This window comes from Strix uralensis, chromosome 1 (assembly GCF_047716275.1).
Source record: "Strix uralensis isolate ZFMK-TIS-50842 chromosome 1, bStrUra1, whole genome shotgun sequence".
Taxonomy (NCBI): Eukaryota; Metazoa; Chordata; class Aves; order Strigiformes; family Strigidae; genus Strix; species Strix uralensis.
Window position 1 is genome coordinate 64,405,481 of NC_133972.1, and position 19,164 is coordinate 64,424,644.

Sequence of the window (19,164 nt, forward strand, 5' to 3'; positions counted from 1 at the left end):
TAAAGCCCTTTTATTCCTGAATTTGTTGTGCAGAGGAGCCCCTTGGCACACAATTCAAAGTAGACACTTAAGATGCCTCTGTGTGATCATGGTCTGTTCAGATTGCAATTGTCAAGCAATTACAATTCCTACTTCTGTGTTATTTGGACTGAGGACCAGTTTCATGGATGTAGAGATACAGATTGGCTATGTCCTAGTTTTGTGCTAGGTCAAGACCTGGACAAGAGCCATCACTTTTGTGTTGTGTTTTCTATGTGAAGACCATTTAGGGGTGTGGACAGGACAGGAACAATAACATGCTCAAGCATCACCAAGAGATCAGGATTTTGAGGTGCACTAGAGCCTGATTGCTTCACACTTCAGAGAACTAGTGTTCACAGGGAAGTTTTTCTTTTCTTTTGAGAAGGATACTATAACCCTATAACCTCTGTTTCAGAAATTGGGGAGGGGTTAATTCATTAAAACAAATGAAGGGTTTTATCTACATTTCTTTAGCAGCAAAACAGGCTAGCTAGTCCTTTTAAGTCATAGCTTAGTCATATTTAAAATAATTAAAACAATGTTAATTTATATAAATCATGCATCTAAAAGCTGGAGAGAAAATGAGGCTTACTTGTTTAGGGTTTTGTTTGGTTTTTTTATACAACTCTTGCTACAGTGAACACTAACTAGCATATAGCAAAATCTTCAAATGTTAAGCTGTATCCATGAACTGGACATGTGATCATTTTGTTCATTACAGATTTATTCAATGTCATGATTTGGAGGGGTATAACTTTCATGGATAATATTACACAGGAATAAATTTGAAGTTAGTGAGCATACCTTTTCAGCTGTATCAGCTTACTTCTTTATCAAAGGCTTTCACATAGAATATTCACATAACAAAACAAAAACAGATCTAGTTTTGCTAAGCTTTTTTTTCTGAGCTTTTTAACCACTTCAGAAGCAAAAGGCTTAAGGTTTTTGTTGTGTGTGGGTTTTGTTCTGTTTTGAATATCAGCTACCTGTTTATAGTGCATTTTTCCTAGTAACTGGGAAAACCCTTCTGTTGGTGTCTGGTATGCTAAATTAAGAGCCAAGATTTGTTTAGTTGCTCATTCTTTTTGCAGGTAAAGAAAGCCTTTTTTGCTTTGGTGGCAAATGGTGTGAGAGCAGCTCCACTGTGGGAGAGTAAAAAACAGAGTTTTGTAGGTAAGTAGTTTAATGTTATTCAGGATTACTTGAATTTTCAGGGTGCTTTACTGTTGCAGAAGATGGTCTGGAGCTAGCCATCTTCTAACAGCCTAGAGATACACTGGCATCAAGGGTTTCTTTTTCCTTCTTGTGAGGAGTGAGATGTTGCCAGCTTTTATAGTGTTGCTATGCTTTGAGAATCATGATGATCCTTTTAGGTCCTGACCTTCTGAAATTTGGTCTTTAATATATGTATTCCACTGTGTATTTAAAAATGTAATGGTCACAAAAAGGAAATTTGAAAATAGGAACTATAAAAAGAATTTAATGTTGCAGTGTTCTAACATACATGCAATACAAGCATCCTTCTCTGCATGTTCTCAGTAAGGTGCACTGAGAAATCTTTAAATACCAGAAATAATGTTGAATGATACAGATATGTTCCATATTGTGAGAAAAACATTAGATATATGTATTGCTTTTAAAAAAGTGATGTAATTAATTTCCACAACAATAATCTTCCAAAATTAGATCTCTGTTGCAGTTAGAAAATGGAGACATAGTGGCAGTTACAAATACTACTATATGCATTTCTCGTGACCTGGCATGTAGATTGAGGATTCTTGGAAATGAATGGTAGACACCTTATAAAGCATTTGTTAAAATATTTTAAATCCAAGGGGGGAGGAGCAGTGTTTTCATGCAATACATCATAGGAATGCTATGTGTCTTTTATATTTCATTTTATTTTCTGTCTGTAACTAAGCTCTAGTGATGTAAAGCTGATCTCTGGATTAATTTTTCCCTTCCCCATTTCTTAGTTTCTTCAGTTTAGATGTAAGAGTAGTAAACAGTGGAGTGATTACATCTTCTTAAATTTAGAACTTGAAAGCTCAAAAAAGATTAATGTTTTCAGGTAACTAAACTAATCATCAATATTACATTACATAGTTTGGTGTTGGTTAAAATGTAGATGTACTATCTCTTCTTAAAAAAAAAAAGTCACATTTCAATACAGACGTTGAGCATTACTGTGGAAGTGATTGAAGTTCTTCAATAAGTAATATTCAAGAAAATGGATTATACTGTTCCTTCATTTGAGTCTGAGAGTCTGCCTGACTTGGCAAGTACATAACAATAATATTCGAAAAGCAAATGAAAGGCAAGGATAGATCTCAAACCTTTAAAGATGTTTTAAACCCCCTCTTTTCTTTCAATGCTTTTGGGGGTGGATGCAGTCTGGATTCAAGGTTTTCTTTGAGTTAGGTTGAAAGAAGAGAAGCACATAGGTTATTATTTTGAATATTCATTCAGATGTGTGTTCTTATTCTGAAGTATAGTATCAATGTGAAAGTGAATGTGCATAGTTTGGAATTCCACTGTTATTAGTCCAGTATGTCTAGTATGTTAAATGAAGTTAATGTTTATTAAATTCTATATTGTGAATATAAATAGAGAAAATAGCTAGAAGTTCTATATGTTAAGTATATATCTGAAGAACTCTTTCTATGTATCATTTGTTACAGGAATGTTAACAATTACAGATTTCATTAACATACTGCATAGATACTATAAGTCTCCAATGGTAAGTATGACGTTAAGCTATACTTTTATCATTTGCTGTACAGTAGAGACTGAAATATCAAACTGAAAGATTGATGATGATTGCTATTATTAAAGTCTTGGGAAGCTTAGATATGTCATGGGTATACTCACTGTGAGGGGCTTGGGGGTTTTTTGGTTTTGTTTTGGTTTGGTTTTTTTAAAACAAAAGATGGCTTTGTGAGCAAGGTAATAGAATGGTATCTGGATACCTGGGTTCAGTTCCCAGCTTTAGCCATGAAGGTCCTATAAGCTTGGCCAGGTAGCATAATCTTTCTCCTTCAGTTATACATGTATAAACATGAGGAATTTCCGTAATGAGTACTACCATTTATGTTTTGTGTGGTGCTTACCATAATGATAGCCTTTGATTTGGATATGAGGCACCACTTAGTGTTGCTACTAATGAATAATACATTTGGGGTGAAGAATCTGGCTTAACATACTTACTAAAAACTGTGATATAAAAAGGATGAAGGAAAATACATGGTTATTGATTGCTGTATTTATTTGTGGTCAGGTTGTTTCAAAGCACATATTTCAATAGTAATCAGAGCTCTAGATAAATGGCAAATATCGACCCAAAAGCATTTGGGGCGGATCTCTTCAAGCTACATGAAAAAGTTCATTGTATTTAAAAATCAAGTATGTTGCTATGCGTGGTTCACATGTTTATAGAATCATCTTTGTCTCATAACTGTGGTACAGCTATTCTGAAAGAGTGTGCAGAGTTAAGCAGAATACTAGCTTACAGGGGCTTGGATGCATTAACGGGTTACTCTCTTCTTGGAGTGATGGTGTAGAATAAACAAGTTAAACTAGTTAAATATATGCGAATACTTTAGTTACATGACTGAGTTGCAAAGTCAGTTGGAGATCTGTTGACTTCAATTACCTGTAATTTAAAATTCCCATTGGCAGTCAGTTGATGAAATTCTCTAGCTTTCATGTTCATACAAACATTTACATCCTTTTCTTGTTCCTGTCAAATCACAATTCCCCCTCTACCAATTAAAACATATGTACTGTGTTTTACTAGCTAAAAATCAAGAACAGTTGGATGAAGCAGACATCTGATGTATTAGGCTTCTCAAAGGTCATGTTAGTTTTTAAAATTTATAGTGAAATTCTTGTCAGATGCCAGTAGTGTGGTGCACTGTCCTTGTTAAAGAAATTTTTTTCCCCTTGAGATTTACAAGGGTGGGGGAAGAAGCAAATGAAAAGTGATTGTGCACTGGTAACTTCCTTAAATGGTTTCCATATTGTAGTGATGTTCAATCTCAGTACTACCAATTTTTCCATGTAACTTTACCTAAGGTCTGACTGTTGTCACTCCTGTTTACATTGTCTAACATCTGATTCCATAGGTTGTGATTAAAGTGGCAGCAGTAAGGAGGAATAGCTGAGAAGTTACAACATTTGACTTAAGTGATTGTTGCAGTCTTCTATTAAAAAAAAAAAGTGTTCCATCGGGGAATGCACTAGTCTTAATAGGTAAAATTATGCTGAAAATATAATTCTTAAGTATTTTAGTCATACTTTCTGAATGCATCACAACGCAGTGTGAAGCATGTTGCTGTTCATATACTAGATAATATCTTTAAACGATTAATAAAGAACATCCAGGTAGTTTTTCCCTACAGTATGGTGCAGGAACAAGGTTTAGCCTCATCTCATCAGCATCTAAAGCAGTCTCCTGTTCTTCTGATCGCTTCGGTAGATCTTCTGAACCACACGCCACTGTCTTAACTGCCTTTTTTGTGAAGTGCCCTAAAAGATTAACTTGCTTATGTAGGTATCTTTTATGTCAGCCAGTAGTCCAATTATATCAATTTAACATTCCCTTATACTCTTCAAAGGGTGCTAATTCCAGAGAGTAATCCAAGTGTAGCCTCTGTTTAGCTCAAAGATAGTAGGCTTTGCAGATACTTCTACCCTTCACCTGTAAACTCTTCAGCTTCAGCAGTGTTTGCAGAGGTACCTGACAGAGAAGAGCCGTGTAAGTGATGATGAGCACCTTTGGCCTAGGCTATAGTGAGTGCAGTTACTATTGCAAGTGACTGGCTTGCAGCTTGATACCTTTAGAGAAAGGTAGCTTTTGCATCTGTAAAATTTTCAGAAAACTATCAGCAAGATGGAATACTGTAAGGTTATACAGTCTTTTGACAAAGAACTCTGAAATAGCTGCTGAACAGCAGGAAGTTGGTGATGTGACCGTGTCTCGTTTTGGTTTTAGTATGTTTTAAAATTCAAAGACTGGACTCTTGAGTGGTTTGATGTTATTGCTGATCTGATAAGCTGCCATCAAAAGATGCAGACTTACCACTCCCTTTATCCTGTATCACTTGCCAGTCATTTTTGTGAGCCAGTTAAGGAAGCTAAACCAGCAGAAAACTGACAATGTTTTTGTAACTTTTTTTGCTTGTTTGGTTCCTGGGACCAGCTGAACCCAGGTCAGATGAGCAATATTGCTGGCACAGGAGAAATGCTGAGAGCATGCATGGCTTAGATGCAGTGTCTGAAAACATTTGAAGAATGTAACATCAGTAAAATATTAAACTTGGGGGAGGGGTGGGAATACAATGTTGGTTCTTCTGACTGAAGTGAACACTAAACCAAGTGTTCTTGCTTGTTTGTAATCAAGTAACAGTAAAATGAATCTGTTAGCATTAATAAGTCAGATCATCAGGGTAAGCTTTTTACTTGTTTGGGTGTGTGAGGAATCATCAGAGGGTTTACTCTGGCATGACTGTTTTAAGGTGAGATGAATTACTGAGGAGATGCCTTTGAGTATAGACTACAAACATGGGCAGGTAGAAGATCTTTCCTGTCCCCTGAAATGATAGGTCCAGTATGGTACTCTGCATTGAGCAGGATTGCATCCTTTCTTCTTGTTATTGCCAAGAAATGTTATTCTCAGCTGTTCTTACTCTGTTAGATTGCCTGCAATGAAATGTAAGAAAACTATTCAGATATTTATGTTCTTAATTATGTTGGGTTTAAAATTAATACTTCAAGCTGAGCTTTTCATCTACCCGTTTTAGGTTCAGATTTATGAATTGGAGGAGCACAAGATAGAAACCTGGAGGGGTAAGAATACTTACTACTTGGTTGATAATTTAGTATGTTCTAATGTTTTTCAGTATAGTGGATATTTAATTAATCATAGACTTAGCTTGTCTCCACATACTTTTTAATGAAAACAGAAATAGTAAGAGCTTATCCATTGACTCTTGCTGCTTATTTTTGTATCTGAAACAGAATGTGGACTAGAGTGATCTGGGCTATATACTTCGCCACTTGTTCATGATTAGTACCATCTCGCTCTTTAAGAAAGAAAAAAAGAAACTGGAGTAAGGCAGAATGTGTGGCTGTAGAGTTAAGTATATGTGGAATGGAAATGTATCTGAGCCAGGGTACAGAGTGACTAGATGACCCCTAACATACTGAGTGAAATGATAAATGAGCAGCAAGCTATGACTGAGTGAATTGCATGATGCTATTAGAAGTTTGTATAACATGCTGAGTATGAACAGAAGTGCTGAATGTGGGAAGGAAGCTTTATGTAAAAAGTTGACTATATGCCATGAAATAAAGTACCCCGTGCAGCAGATCCTCCCAGAAAAGGAACTGGTAAAGAATTATTTGCTGTTGTTGCAGTGACCCCTGGTGGTAATCGGTTTAGCACTGCTTTTAAAACTTCGTTTCAATGTAGAGATGTGCATAAGTGGTAGAATAACTAAAGCGACTGTTATATATTGCTGTCTGTCTTCCACATATTTTTGTATGAATGAATTCATAAAATGCTTTCATAAAAAAGCTAATGTTTTCATATAAAGTGGTAATGGTCTATTACTTTTCTCTACACAGAGCTTTATTTACAAGAAACATTTAAACCTTTGGTGAACATCTCCCCAGATGCAAGGTAGGATTTTGCTTTTCAGTCTCTTTAACTTGAAATAAACTATCTCCATCTCAACACTGAGTTTAAGACTTCTTTATATAATGAGAAACAATTTATATTGTAAACTGGAGTACAATAATGAAGGACTGTGTTTTAATATAATCAAGAAGGTGTGGAAGCTTTTTTTTATTGTGAGTGATATTCAAATAAGAGAATTTTTAGTTAAACTTCAGTGTTTTATTAGTGTAACTGTTCTGGTAAATGAGCTAGACACGGATCAAAATTAATTGCCCAAAAACATGCAAAAAAGGCAACCCGATGACCCTTCAAGCTAGCCTGCAAGTCATTTTTGGTTCATGAAGATCAAACTCTACAGAGCCTTTCAGCTGTCTTCTCAGCAATCATAGTAACTGAAAACTCACAGTACTTTTCAACACAAGTAATTTTTCTTAAATAAAGGAAAGACAATATGTGTCTTTTTTTCTGCTCTGCTACTACTAGGCCTGTGTTCCTTAAAGTATAAATGACTGTCCTTTTCTTCTTGATGGAATTTGAAAGAAATAGTTTTTAAACTGCCATTATACCTTATTTATGAAAGGTAACTTGAGAGAAAGCTTTAGTTGGTCACCTAACAACTTGAGTACTACTTAGCTGCTGAACAAGAGAGAGCAAAGTTCTGATCCTTGCTTTCAGTTTGTGGAACAGGATTGCTTATGTCCTATCAAAGGAAACTGGTGAAGGGGACTCCAGTGATTACCTCAAAGTAATGATATGCTGTATCCTTGGTAGAATTGCCATTAAGTAATGAGTAAGTAATTCAATTAAGTCATAAGAAATGTATTTTGAATGGTAGGTGGCTGAAAGAATATCGTTAAGACAACAAAGTAGTATAATTGGTTTTAGTCCAAGGTACAGCAAGAGAAGTATTGCAATAAAGAAGATGCAGTATGACATGTATAAAAGGATGGAGCAAGACAACTTAAGAGCTGATCCAGAAAAGGACTTGGGTTCTGTGACAATCATACTGCAGCACTTAGGAGTAGTTAAATGCTTATTCCAGGAGTGGAATCTACAGTGCAGTGGTGGGAATCTTGGCTCCAAGTATATCAAATTGGATAGTTCATCCCTGTAATGGACTCAGAACGTATACTTGGGAAGAAGCCTACTTCAGTAAGTAGGCATTTATCAAAGTTTTACTTATTAACTTATGGCAATTGGTGGTCAGCTGTTTTATGCTAGTCTTACTAGGACCAAGGGGGAAAAAAAAGGCATTACTTGCAAGAAGGGCAGACTTGCACAGGTTGGAATATTGCTAAATCGTAGTCTGCAGTGTCTGGAGGAGTGTTTCCGATCTCCTGAGAATAGCTTTTTGCCCCAATGATAGTTTAGTGAAATTATTAGATAATTGTTTTGGTTTAATTGCATGCTTTTCCTAGAAAATGTTATAGAAGTTTGGGATTGAGATGCATTATGTGCAAGAACACTTTGTCTCTGAACACAAACATCCATTCTGAGTTGCAGGGATACTGTGAGCACAGCACTCACTGGAAAAACAATTTACACTTGTGAAGAAAGTTTTTTGCTATACTTTCTACCACAAAGTCCCTTCCCATCAAATTTTCTTACTGGTTTTATGTTAATGAGCATATTGTTGTTGATGTGTTTTACCAGCTGCAACAGTTAATTTCAAATCCCTTAACTTCTGTTTTCTGTAACAGTAAAGATAATTCAAATAATTACTCATCATACGTACTTCAGAGGGGTCTTTAAAGATGTGTATATATCACTTGACATTACTCATTGTCAGTTAGAATTCATTAAAAAAATAATGTTTTTTCTCCTCAGCCTTTTTGATGCTGTATATTCATTGATCAAAAACAAAATCCACAGATTGCCAGTTATAGATCCAGTCAGTGGAAATGCACTTTATATACTTACCCATAAAAGAATCCTCAAGTTCCTCCAGCTTTTTGTAAGTATTTAAAATTATGCTTTGCTTAACTGATTTTATCCCCTTACCCCCAGTAGAGATCTTTAAGTCTGAGTACAGCAACTTCTTGATAAACTTCCATATTCATTGTGTCTGTGCTTATCTTTTTTTGATACCATTAAAGCTTGATGTAGGGCCTGTACATTCTCTTTACTTTTAGTCATTTAAAGAAACCTAAACATCAAGGACTTGTCTTAGCTATTTGAGTAATTTTCTGTCCTTTCTGGACGATGTACTCAGCTTCAGAAGCTTGTTTACATGAAAAGAAAAATGAATTGTCTCCCAGAGATGAGATTAACATTACTCACTGTACCTTATGTTAGTCATAGGAATGGATTTGAGGCCAAGCAAAGCAACAAGACTTCAAAATAAGCTTTCAGAGTATAGTATGTTTTGCTGTATTCTCTCCACAGTTTCAGTGGGATATAGCTTATGATCAAAAGCTTTTAGTGGTGGGTTACTACAAATATAAATAAATGAGCAAAAAACTTCGTTACATAGTCTTAATTTAGTACTTCTTTGAACAGAAGTAATGCTTCTAGATCTAAGAGCCTGTTTTGGCAGGCAGTAGCAGATTTACTGTAATGATCTGTAACAATCATTTGGAGTCTGTAGATGGATGAGTGAATACAGATTTCCTAACATATATACCAATCATATGACAACATGGTAGGTGCAGAAAACTGCACTGTTAAATACATTCATTTTAACTTTCCTAGATGTCAGAGATGCCAAAGCCTGCCTTTATGAAGAAGAATCTGGATGAACTTGGAATAGGAACTTACCACAACATTGCCTTCATACATCCAGACACTCCTATCATTAAAGCCTTGAATATATTTGTAGAGAGAAGGATATCGGCATTACCTGTTGTGGATGAGTCAGGTGTGTGTTGGGTCTTCTGTATACAAAAGTGTGGTAAGATAAATGGTGCTGAACTCTGGATTGACGTTGGGGCGAGGGGGAGGACAAAGAATAAAATAAATTTAAAAAAATAAGGCAGGGGGATAAATGGAATATAAAGAAATATGCAAAATGTAGGTTGATAGGCTTGGAAGAACTTCATAGTTTGGTAGGTTGTTTGGGTTTTTTCCATCTTTTCTTCTTGACCTGTCTGTTTTCTTTGTGTGCAATTATAAGATAATAAATGAAAGCAGGAAACAAGAAAACTAATTTTGTATTTTAAGCAGTTTATTAACTTTTGTTTTTCTTTTTAGGAAAAGTTGTAGATATTTATTCCAAATTTGATGTAATAGTAAGTATATATCTTAAATTCTATTAAATATTTTATATGCAGTAAGCATTTGCAAATTAATTTGTTAATGTGTCGATTTTGGCTGTTCTGTTCTTTAGACTTTAGTTAACAAACGGAATAAAAGATTCCATTCACCCTGCACAGCATTTTTAAATTATTTTTTATTCAAGCTGTCCTTAGTAATACTACTTGCACACAGGCATCTACTGCTCTGGATGTTACCCAAAATTAGATCTGGCTGTATTCTTACAAAAAGAGAGTATAGGCCTTTTATGTTTGTTTCTATTTTTGAGGTAAGATTTTTCTTTTCCCAGCCACTGCCATTCCATGGTCTGTTTTCAAAGAGAATGCAGATTTCTTCATGCAGTCTGGGTACTTTGTATGGCTTTACCTTCTTAGTGAGTCAAAGCTACTTGGTCCATTTTTTTTGTGTGAGTCTCTGACTCCAGAGTACTGCATCTGTATTCCTTCCGGTTTAGATCTAATTCAGGCCACTGTTTGTGGTTTTTCCCTCAGGAGTGCAACAGTGTAGTCAGATTCATGCCATGATTTACCAACCTCAGAGAGCAAGGACTCTTCTATTCTTGCAGTCTTCAGAAACTTGCAAAATATATTTAGGTTTTTTTATCCCTGTCTCCTTCCACCTGTAAGCACCTGCCTTCTAATTGGAACTTCTGATAGCTACATCATGTTTTAGAGATTTAAATGCCCAAGTTGCTTATTCCACCAGCCTGCTAGTGCTAATGAAGAATCCAGATGTTTGAAATGCTGTATAGAATCCTTTCAGAAATATGGAGTATAGTCCCAAATGGAAATACTTTAAGCTTATAAATATCTCTGGCTGCAGTGCTGTTAATATGGAAAATTTCACAATGTCACTCTTCTTGCCTGTCTCTTCTAGGTGTTTGTCTTTTTGTTCTCTGGGTTTCTTTACTGTGTAAGATCCTGTTCTGCCATAAAAGCTGGTCAGGGAATAGGTAGTAGCTGTAGCAAGAGTGATCTCGCATCAAAGCCAATGAAATTTCACAGCTGGTGGGTTCAGTGTTTCAATTTATTTTGTAACTGCTTTAGACTTTGAGGCAGGGACACATTTCCTTTATTTCCCATTCTTCTTTAGAAAGACATGAAAAGGAAGAGGGTTCTGTATGTTTTTCACTTCTTTTCTCATTTTAAGTGATGGGGCAACAAAAATTAGAAGATTTTTAGAGATGCTGGGTCATTTCTTTGGAAAAATCATGTATTGGGATCAGGGGAAAAAAACCCCAAACCAAACAAAACAAAGGCTTTATGATATAATTGTGTAACTGTTTGCTCCCAGCTAGTAACATGAGAAAGAGTTAGGGTATCTATCAGTTATTTTAGGTTTTCCTCACATATACTAGTTTGTTTATTAAATGGGGGGAAAAGGATTCTATTCTTAAAAGATAATCACCTCTGAGTCTTCCAGTTTTTCATCAGTCTGCTTCAAACTGATCTTCAAGCTTTAAAAGAAGGAAAAAAACCAAAATCAGAAATGTATAATCTTATCTTCCAATAAGCATAGAATTTGCAAGATTGACCTGGGGATTTTTAACATTAAACCATGTGGCTAATATGCCTAGTTAAATTAGTGTTTTAAGCTGTGCCTATATATGCAGCTAAGTTGATAGATTTCTTTCATTTTTATAGAGTTCTGAATTCATTTTCAGGTTCTTGAAGGGAGAAACCTGGGAATGGTGTGATGGTATTGAAATAGCTTTATATTACACTAGTTACTGTGTGTAGGGTGACTTAGTTTGTAGAGGCTTTATGTCCTCCTAATGTCCTTCATTAGGAACTAGTTAAATGAGTTAACTAAAATACTGCTTGTACCTTCATGATCATCTCAAACCTATCTTGTCACATTCAGTGTAATTCAATCCAAAAACTTGACCAATCACAGTACATTCTAGCCAAAATTTAATTTCACTTTATTGCTTGGTCCAGTATTTTCATTTTAAAGATCTGTCTTTGTTCTTCCTTCAGTGCTTCAGTACACAAAATCAATAGGCCAGGATGTGCCAACACTATCAACATATCGCTATGGTCTCGCCTACAAAGAAAGCTTTTGCTGGTCTGGTCAAAGCTCTTGCTACAAGCATGATGCTATTCTTAAAATGAAAGTTGAGAATGTCAGCTTTCAAACTCTTTTAATCTTCTTACTTTTAGTGGTGGTGATGGGCTTTCATTGTATTTTAATAAATACATACATACACAAAAAAAAATTGTTGTCAAGTGGCAGTGCCAGCACAGCCCAGGAGAGGGAGTTTGAGCCCACAAATAAGAAAGGTGAAGAAAATCCTAAATTTGTTCTCTACTTAGATCTCCACTAAGAGCTACTTCATGGGTGGTGTTCAGAGCAGTTGGTGTCCTCCCTATCCTATGAAAAACAAACAACAAAAAATGGGATACTCTTAAAGTATATTCTGTATATTCTAAAGCCTATAGAAATTCATCTTTACATTTTCTACTTATGGCAAAAGCAGGATAAGTGACATCAAGCCAAATATCAGACAGCAAAGTAAAGAGATTTTCATTGGCCTAATGCATATCACAAAACAGTTTTATCAGTTAACCCAGTCTGTCATATGGTGTTTAACGTAACTGCATGCTTGACTGTTTCCAAAAACTGAAGCCAAAGAGCATCTGCTTTGTTTAATGTGTCTTGGAATAGACTCAATTTACACCAGAAATGTGTATCTACTTGATACCAAAATATTGACTTCATTGAATACTTTATTACTAAGTACCATCTCAGTGTCTTGTTATGTGTCTTTTGTTTTTTGTCAGAATCTTGCTGCTGAAAAAACATATAATAACCTAGATATCACGGTGACGCAAGCCCTACAGCACCGTTCTCAGTATTTTGAAGGTGTTGTAAAGTGTAGCATGCTGGAAACACTGGAGACCATTGTGGATAGAATAGTGAAGGCCGAGGTGAGTTCACTTACTATTTTTTCCTTTACTGTAAGTTAAAAGTTGTATTACCAAACTAATAAATAGTAGAAATTTATCTTTTCTAAGTTATTTTGGTTACTGGGTGAAAGTATTTCTTTCATAACTGCATATGTTGGGTATCAGTTTGCTATATAGCCTTGGATTATAGATGCTTATAGGGATGTACAAAATATTGTACAGTACATCTGTAATAATAGTTATTTGCATTTCTCTTTTATGACATTAACTGAATGCAAAGCTTCTTTGAAAGAATCAAGTTTCTTCCAAACCTGCCATAAGTTTTGCAGACAAATAAGTCTTTAAACTCCAGCTTATAGCTAGGTTGATTGGCGTATTGTTCAGGAAATTTAATGGGTACAGTTAGTTAATGCAGAGTCCTGTGCTGCTCTTGTACAAATACAGGCCCAGAAAATAAATTCTTGTGAAGAAGCCTTCACTAACTGCTCTTGTAAAGTATCTGTCTATGTGCTTTCCATTATTTTGGTGCTCTTTATCTTGTTGGTTAGTACTGGGAACTTTATTATACACGGAGGTGAATGAGTACATAGGTCTTCCTCCCCTGTAATGCCTCTCTGCAGAAGAAAATCAGTATTACTAGTTTCAGTTGTCTCTGAGGTGTGAACAACTCCATTTAGATGCTTTAACTTCTTCAGTTACAGTATTTGGGTTTTTTAATCTTCGGGGCTGTAACCATACATATATTTGATATGAGTGAAACTTCCACTTTGTTAATAACCCCTTAGAACCTCTATTAGGCAATTTTTACTTGTAACTTTCCGCATCTGCTTGATTTGCTTCTGGAAATTGAATAAATTGCTGATACACAAAATTCAAATTTGGATGATTTTATTACTGTCTTAAGAAGCTTTAGACATATGAGTTTTAAGACCAACTCCTACCCTTTGGTTCAGTCTAAACATAGTGAGATCATATGTAAAAATGAGTCAGTCAAAACTACAAGCTATTTTTAGCTGCCAGACAAGTGCTTGATCTTACTGGAAATGAAACAATTACCTTGTCCATTTTTCTTGAATTCATTACACTGAGAGAAGAATAAAATGATTAAATATGTGCATATACAAAAACTAATAACCCCATCTAAAATAAAATATCGCCAACAAAGTTTCATCAAAAAGAAAATGCCACAATATTTTTCTCTCTCTTCACCTCTCCTTTTCTTTCCTCCCTTTGTCAGGTGGGTATGACTTAAAAAAAATTTAGAGCTCCTCTTTTATTGTATCTGACTAGCAATGAAGTGGTTGACCTCAACCATAAAGTAAATTAAGACTGATGCATCTTTCTTGCTATCACCTCTGTGAGAACAGGAGAAAAATTTTTTTTGCTTTCTTCACCATTATATCTGATTATTTGAACTTCAGATAGTGAAGAGAGAAAATTCACTTAGGTAAAAAGTAAACGCATAGTAGGTTCACAACTTTGACAACACCCTTTTTAGGATCATTTAGTTATGAGCTGGTTCAGCTGTGGTGTTAGTTACACAACTTGGTGCCTGCTTGCAATAGGCTCTGGAGCCAGGACTGACATTAGGGCACTCTGCTGGTTCTGCAGTGCTCTCTTCCCACTGTAACTTGCTCTGGCCAGTGAGCCCCAGGATACAGGAGTATCCACCTCCTTTCCCTACAGTGAGGACAAAAGTTTTATACTATAAAATGTTTCCTAGAATAGATTTGCAAGGATAAGATCATTATTTAAAAATACAGTTTTACTGTTGATAAATCTTTCTTCCAAGCTGTGTCCATGTGTTTATTAACTGTACAGTGAATTTCCACAGATAAGTTGAATCTTTTATTTTTCTGTCTTCATGCAAAACAAGTATTTTAAAACCAATCTGGCACTCGGTTTCAATTGTGTAGCCTATGAGAAAAATTAGGTTAAAACCAACTTGGACATGTCAAGATACAAGTCTTAGTGCTGTGCCTCTCTCTGAGAAAGTATTTTTTAGAAGGAAGCCTCATTTTATTACTGTATCTTATTTTGTGAGATCTCGGGCTGATTTGAGCAGAGCCTGTAAGTTGGGGGAAAGTGCTTGATGTGAGTGCTACTTTTTGAGAGCAGAAGTATTTTAAAGACCTAGATCTTGGCTTAGCTGTCACTTCAAATCTGATTTTGCTGCCATGTCAGATATCTGTGGGCTTTTTAAAATATGCACTAGTTTTCATTTGTGTAGGGCAAGCATGTTTGTATTGCTGTGTGAGATTGGTATTGCTAATATTTTGAATCTTTTTCTACTTCATACTGCATTACTTTAAGGTTTGTTTGTTTGTTTGTTTTTCTTTGCTTTAGTTTTTACTTTAAATCAGGCAAATGTCTCAAAATACTTTCCCTGCTTGCAGGTTCATCGCTTGGTGGTAGTGAATGAAGCAGATAGCATTGTGGGTATCATCTCCCTTTCTGACATTCTACAAGCTTTGGTACTCACACCAGCAGGTATGGATGTTGCCTTCTGACCTTTTCCATAAGTCATTTGGTAGTGTGTACACCCTGCTGGTTTTAATTTATTTGACAATGACAAACTTCTGATTTTCAACTTTTGTAGCCATTTGATCATAGTTCTTACATACAGTATTCATTTCTCTTCAGGAAAAAGCTGACAAAATATTAACTGTCAGTCTTTTGTTCACTGAGGAATTCATGCAGAAGCTTCATGAACATCATTGCTGTTCATGTATCTTCTCTTTAGAAAAAAAGTCTTGATTGATTAATGTTTTAACAGGAGAAACAGGATGAAGTTGAATGTTGCATGGATAGACAACATCTACAACAGTGTGCCTTCCCCACCTTCCTGAATTTCTGTACTCTGGCCAGGTGCTCCTAGTGTAGATAGAGCTGTGCTTTCCACTAGCTCTGCAAAACCACCTCCTCAGAGCCCTGGACTTGTCCAGCTACGCTATGGGTTTTGGTTGGCACAGCTATGCCAGAGATGGCACCCCAGACCACCAGAATTATTCCAGCAGAAATCTTTAGTGTATTGCTAAACATGATCAGGTTCCTTTTTAACAAGAGTATCCAACAACAGGTTTATTTCTGCTACTTTTATGTTAGTTGAGGGGGCTTGGTTTGGGGTTTTGTTTTGGGAGGTTTTTTTAAAATTTTGCCCAAGTTACTAACTCTTAATTGTAACTTCACTTTGACCACATAAGTTACTTCAGTGTCACAAGAACTAAAGCAAAACCCTCTTTTGGCTTTGCAAGGAAGACAAAAATTGTCTTGAAGATTACAATTTTACCTAAAAAAACCCCAAACAAACAAAACAAAACAAACAAAAAAACCCAACAAAAAAACACAAAAAACAAAAACAAGACTAAGCAAACAGAGCTGGATACGTCCTGCAAAAAAGAAAGTCTAAATGTGAGCTTAATTGGAATCTCTTACTTGTACTGATAGATAACATGATAATGTGAAAGTCTTTCTCCTCTGTAGACTTTAAGCAAGTTAATGTAGCTTTTTAAAACAGTAAGATCTCTCCTCTGAAAAGAAGTAATCAGTGATATTGCTGGAGGTGTTATGTCAGTGCATTTGGTTCCTTTTAATGACCTGGAAGAGCAAGTAACCCAGCTTTCTGTGAAAGGTATGGATGAGTAGGGAAGTCAGCCCAAAGGCCTGGGTCATTTCCTAGAAAGAGAATGGAGGGATGTATGTCTGCCCTAAGAGGGAGATGTAAAGACAGGCAGACGGTGCTTCTCCAGGTGGAGAAGGTAGTTTCCCTCATGACTGGAGGGTAGAAGGATCCAAGGAGAGTAGAACTTACCGTTAATGGAGCAAAGTTTACACAGAAAAGATGAATCTGGATACAGACAAACCAAGAGTTTTGTTATACTGGAATTACATGGACATGTAAGTTGCAACTCTGAGCTGATATAACAGTGCTGTGTTATTACAAAGGGCAGTTCCTGCTCCCATACGCTGGGCCATGTGCTTCTGGCATTTAGTGTGTAGCAGCACCCACACTCATGAGATCCCTCTGTGAGCTGCTTTAACTCATGGATCTAACAGGAAACTGAGCCAGCAAAAAAGCTGCAGAGTTTTGTCGGTTTGGCACACTAAACTGGCTCACAGAAGAGTCTAGTCCTGAGTACAGGGGTTAGAGCAACAGCGGGGGCAGGATTATGCCACTGGAAGAGGTGAGGTGAGGGAAGGCATTTTTTAGGAGCAGTTAGCCATTAGATTGCAGTTCCACAGGCAACTGCCTTGATTTTAGATTGGGCTTTGTCTCATGAAGTGAGGATGTTTGCAGTGTAGATCTGGTTTGTGGAGTCTGAAGTGTGATTTACTTCTTAAAGTGGATGTATTAGAACGACCAGATAAATCATGCCCTAAAAGTCTCCATTTCTCTTCACAGCCTGGAAAGGAAAATTTATTGACTATCAGGAATTAAAACCAGCCTGTGTTAAGGGGGGAAAAAAGTATCAGTTGTGATGTGAAAACTGGATGTATTTAATGAATCTCCCAGTGCTTGATTATACATTACAAGTAGTGACTCCAGGTTGCTGGCAAGAGATTCTTGCTCTCTAGAGTTGGATGCTGAAGCCAAACTCGCCATAGGGTTCAGTTGTTGCCCAGCATGTGGCTAGTTTGAGTATTTGGAGAAGAGGCAAGATGCTATACAGTCCTGCTGAGCAGGTCTCTCCGATCCCTCCTGTAAGCGAAATCTGCCTCTGAGCCAGGAAAAATGGGTCCATCAACACAGTGTAGTTAAACTGAATTCTTACATAGTTTGTTCTCAAACTGGACTTCATTTTTTGAGGCTATTATGATGATTAAGCTTGGCTTCTGCACTGATGGACAGGTTTGGGGTGTGGCCTGTTGGTCGGGATTTTTAAAATAAATTTTTGTGCTGGAGAGAATCTTCAAAGCACTTCTAGTAACTTTCCAGAAGAGTTACTTAGACTACCTTGCCAATGAAGTTAGAAGCAATAATGGTCTCAAGTCTCAAGGCCTTCCTCATTCTGTTTTACATTGGCATTTAGCAATCTCGCGGTATATTCTTTGTAAATGGTATCCAGTGCTAAGGTTCTGATAACGTGGTCGGACAGAGTTTCAGCATTCAGGATGAGCAGTGCTTTTCCAGCAGCCAAGTGCTATGTGCCTAAGGAAATCACGGATGCTTTCCTCTTCTGTTAACAGGTGCCAAACAAAAGGAGAACGAAAGCGAATGACTGCTGTGAATGTATACATGTTTGTAGGAGAACTTGAACAAAGTTTCTGGGTCAAGTTTGTCTCAAGAACAGTGACTGCAATAGAACAGAGCAGGATGGTTGAGAATGTGTATTGGGACTTAGTGATGGATGATGAGTCTATTCCCCCCAGTGATGTCACAAAAAAAGCAGCATGACAAAAGCTTATGTTAAAATGTAGGCTTGTATTTCAAAATGTCTTCAAAACATTTGCTGGAAGACTTCACATGATGTCCTTCATTAAAATGCACTGTATTCTGAAACTTTTTCATTTTGTATTTGACAGAAGTCACTGGTCAGCAATGGATATATGTGACATAAGGCAAGTGTATGGCATATTCATATCATAGTGCCTTATGTCAAAATACAGCAATATGTCATCACTGTTGCCCATCACTGTCAAAGGAAGTATTGTGCTAAACGAGACACTGTATTTGAATGTGAAAGTCTTTAAACCTAAAACCAAATCAGTTTCAGTTCTCATTAGATTTGTCATAAAAGCTGTAATTTGAGTATCAGTAGACTTCTTTAAAACTTCAATGACAGTTTTGTGTTAAATGTTGCATTCTGAACTGATGTAAAACAAGACTGATTTTAAAAACAGCTTTATTTATTTTTACTTTCATGACAATTTTTTACACATCTTTGGTGGATAGCTAAAATTTCACCATATCCATTAATAAACTGTTGATTGTTATACAAGCAAGTGGTAGATTTTCTCATTATTTACAAGTTTGAAGGTGCAGAAGCTGTGGCCTGTTGATCAGTCAATATGACTTGAGCTGAAGATTTCAGAAGTGTGGATCGAAAGTGCTCTGTACTGTAATGCACAGGCACCATGGAGGAAACAAGGTGCCAGAGAACAATATTTTCATCTGTATTAAAGTGTAAAATGATGTTTGTACAACAAAACCGAAACTTTTTATTGTATATGATTTGTACAGAAGTGGAGGAGTGAGGAAAGCTGTGGGGTATTTGCTAATGTAAATGTACTGTAAAGTTTGAAGATGAGACTTTTATAATTGTAGATTCTTGTAGATGGAAGAAATTAAACCCTACAACATCA

At 36.3% G+C, this 19,164-nt stretch overlaps 1 protein-coding gene across 4 annotated transcripts in view; it reads left to right on the plus strand.

The window, feature by feature from the left end:
* Positions 1-19,164, plus strand: part of PRKAG2 (protein kinase AMP-activated non-catalytic subunit gamma 2) — a 222,529-nt gene extending 203,365 nt beyond the window's left edge. For all 4 annotated transcript variants that reach the window (XM_074869132.1, XM_074869142.1, XM_074869153.1 and 1 more), the window contains 10 exons: positions 1,113-1,194; positions 2,703-2,761; positions 5,823-5,868; positions 6,649-6,703; positions 8,528-8,654; positions 9,392-9,557; positions 9,890-9,927; positions 12,736-12,882; positions 15,258-15,351; positions 18,049-19,164. In XM_074869132.1, the coding sequence (XP_074725233.1) occupies positions 1,113-1,194; positions 2,703-2,761; positions 5,823-5,868; positions 6,649-6,703; positions 8,528-8,654; positions 9,392-9,557; positions 9,890-9,927; positions 12,736-12,882; positions 15,258-15,351; positions 18,049-18,080 (846 nt within the window). In that variant the 3' untranslated portion in view covers positions 18,081-19,164. The remainder of the gene's footprint in view (positions 1-1,112; positions 1,195-2,702; positions 2,762-5,822; positions 5,869-6,648; positions 6,704-8,527; positions 8,655-9,391; positions 9,558-9,889; positions 9,928-12,735; positions 12,883-15,257; positions 15,352-18,048) is intronic.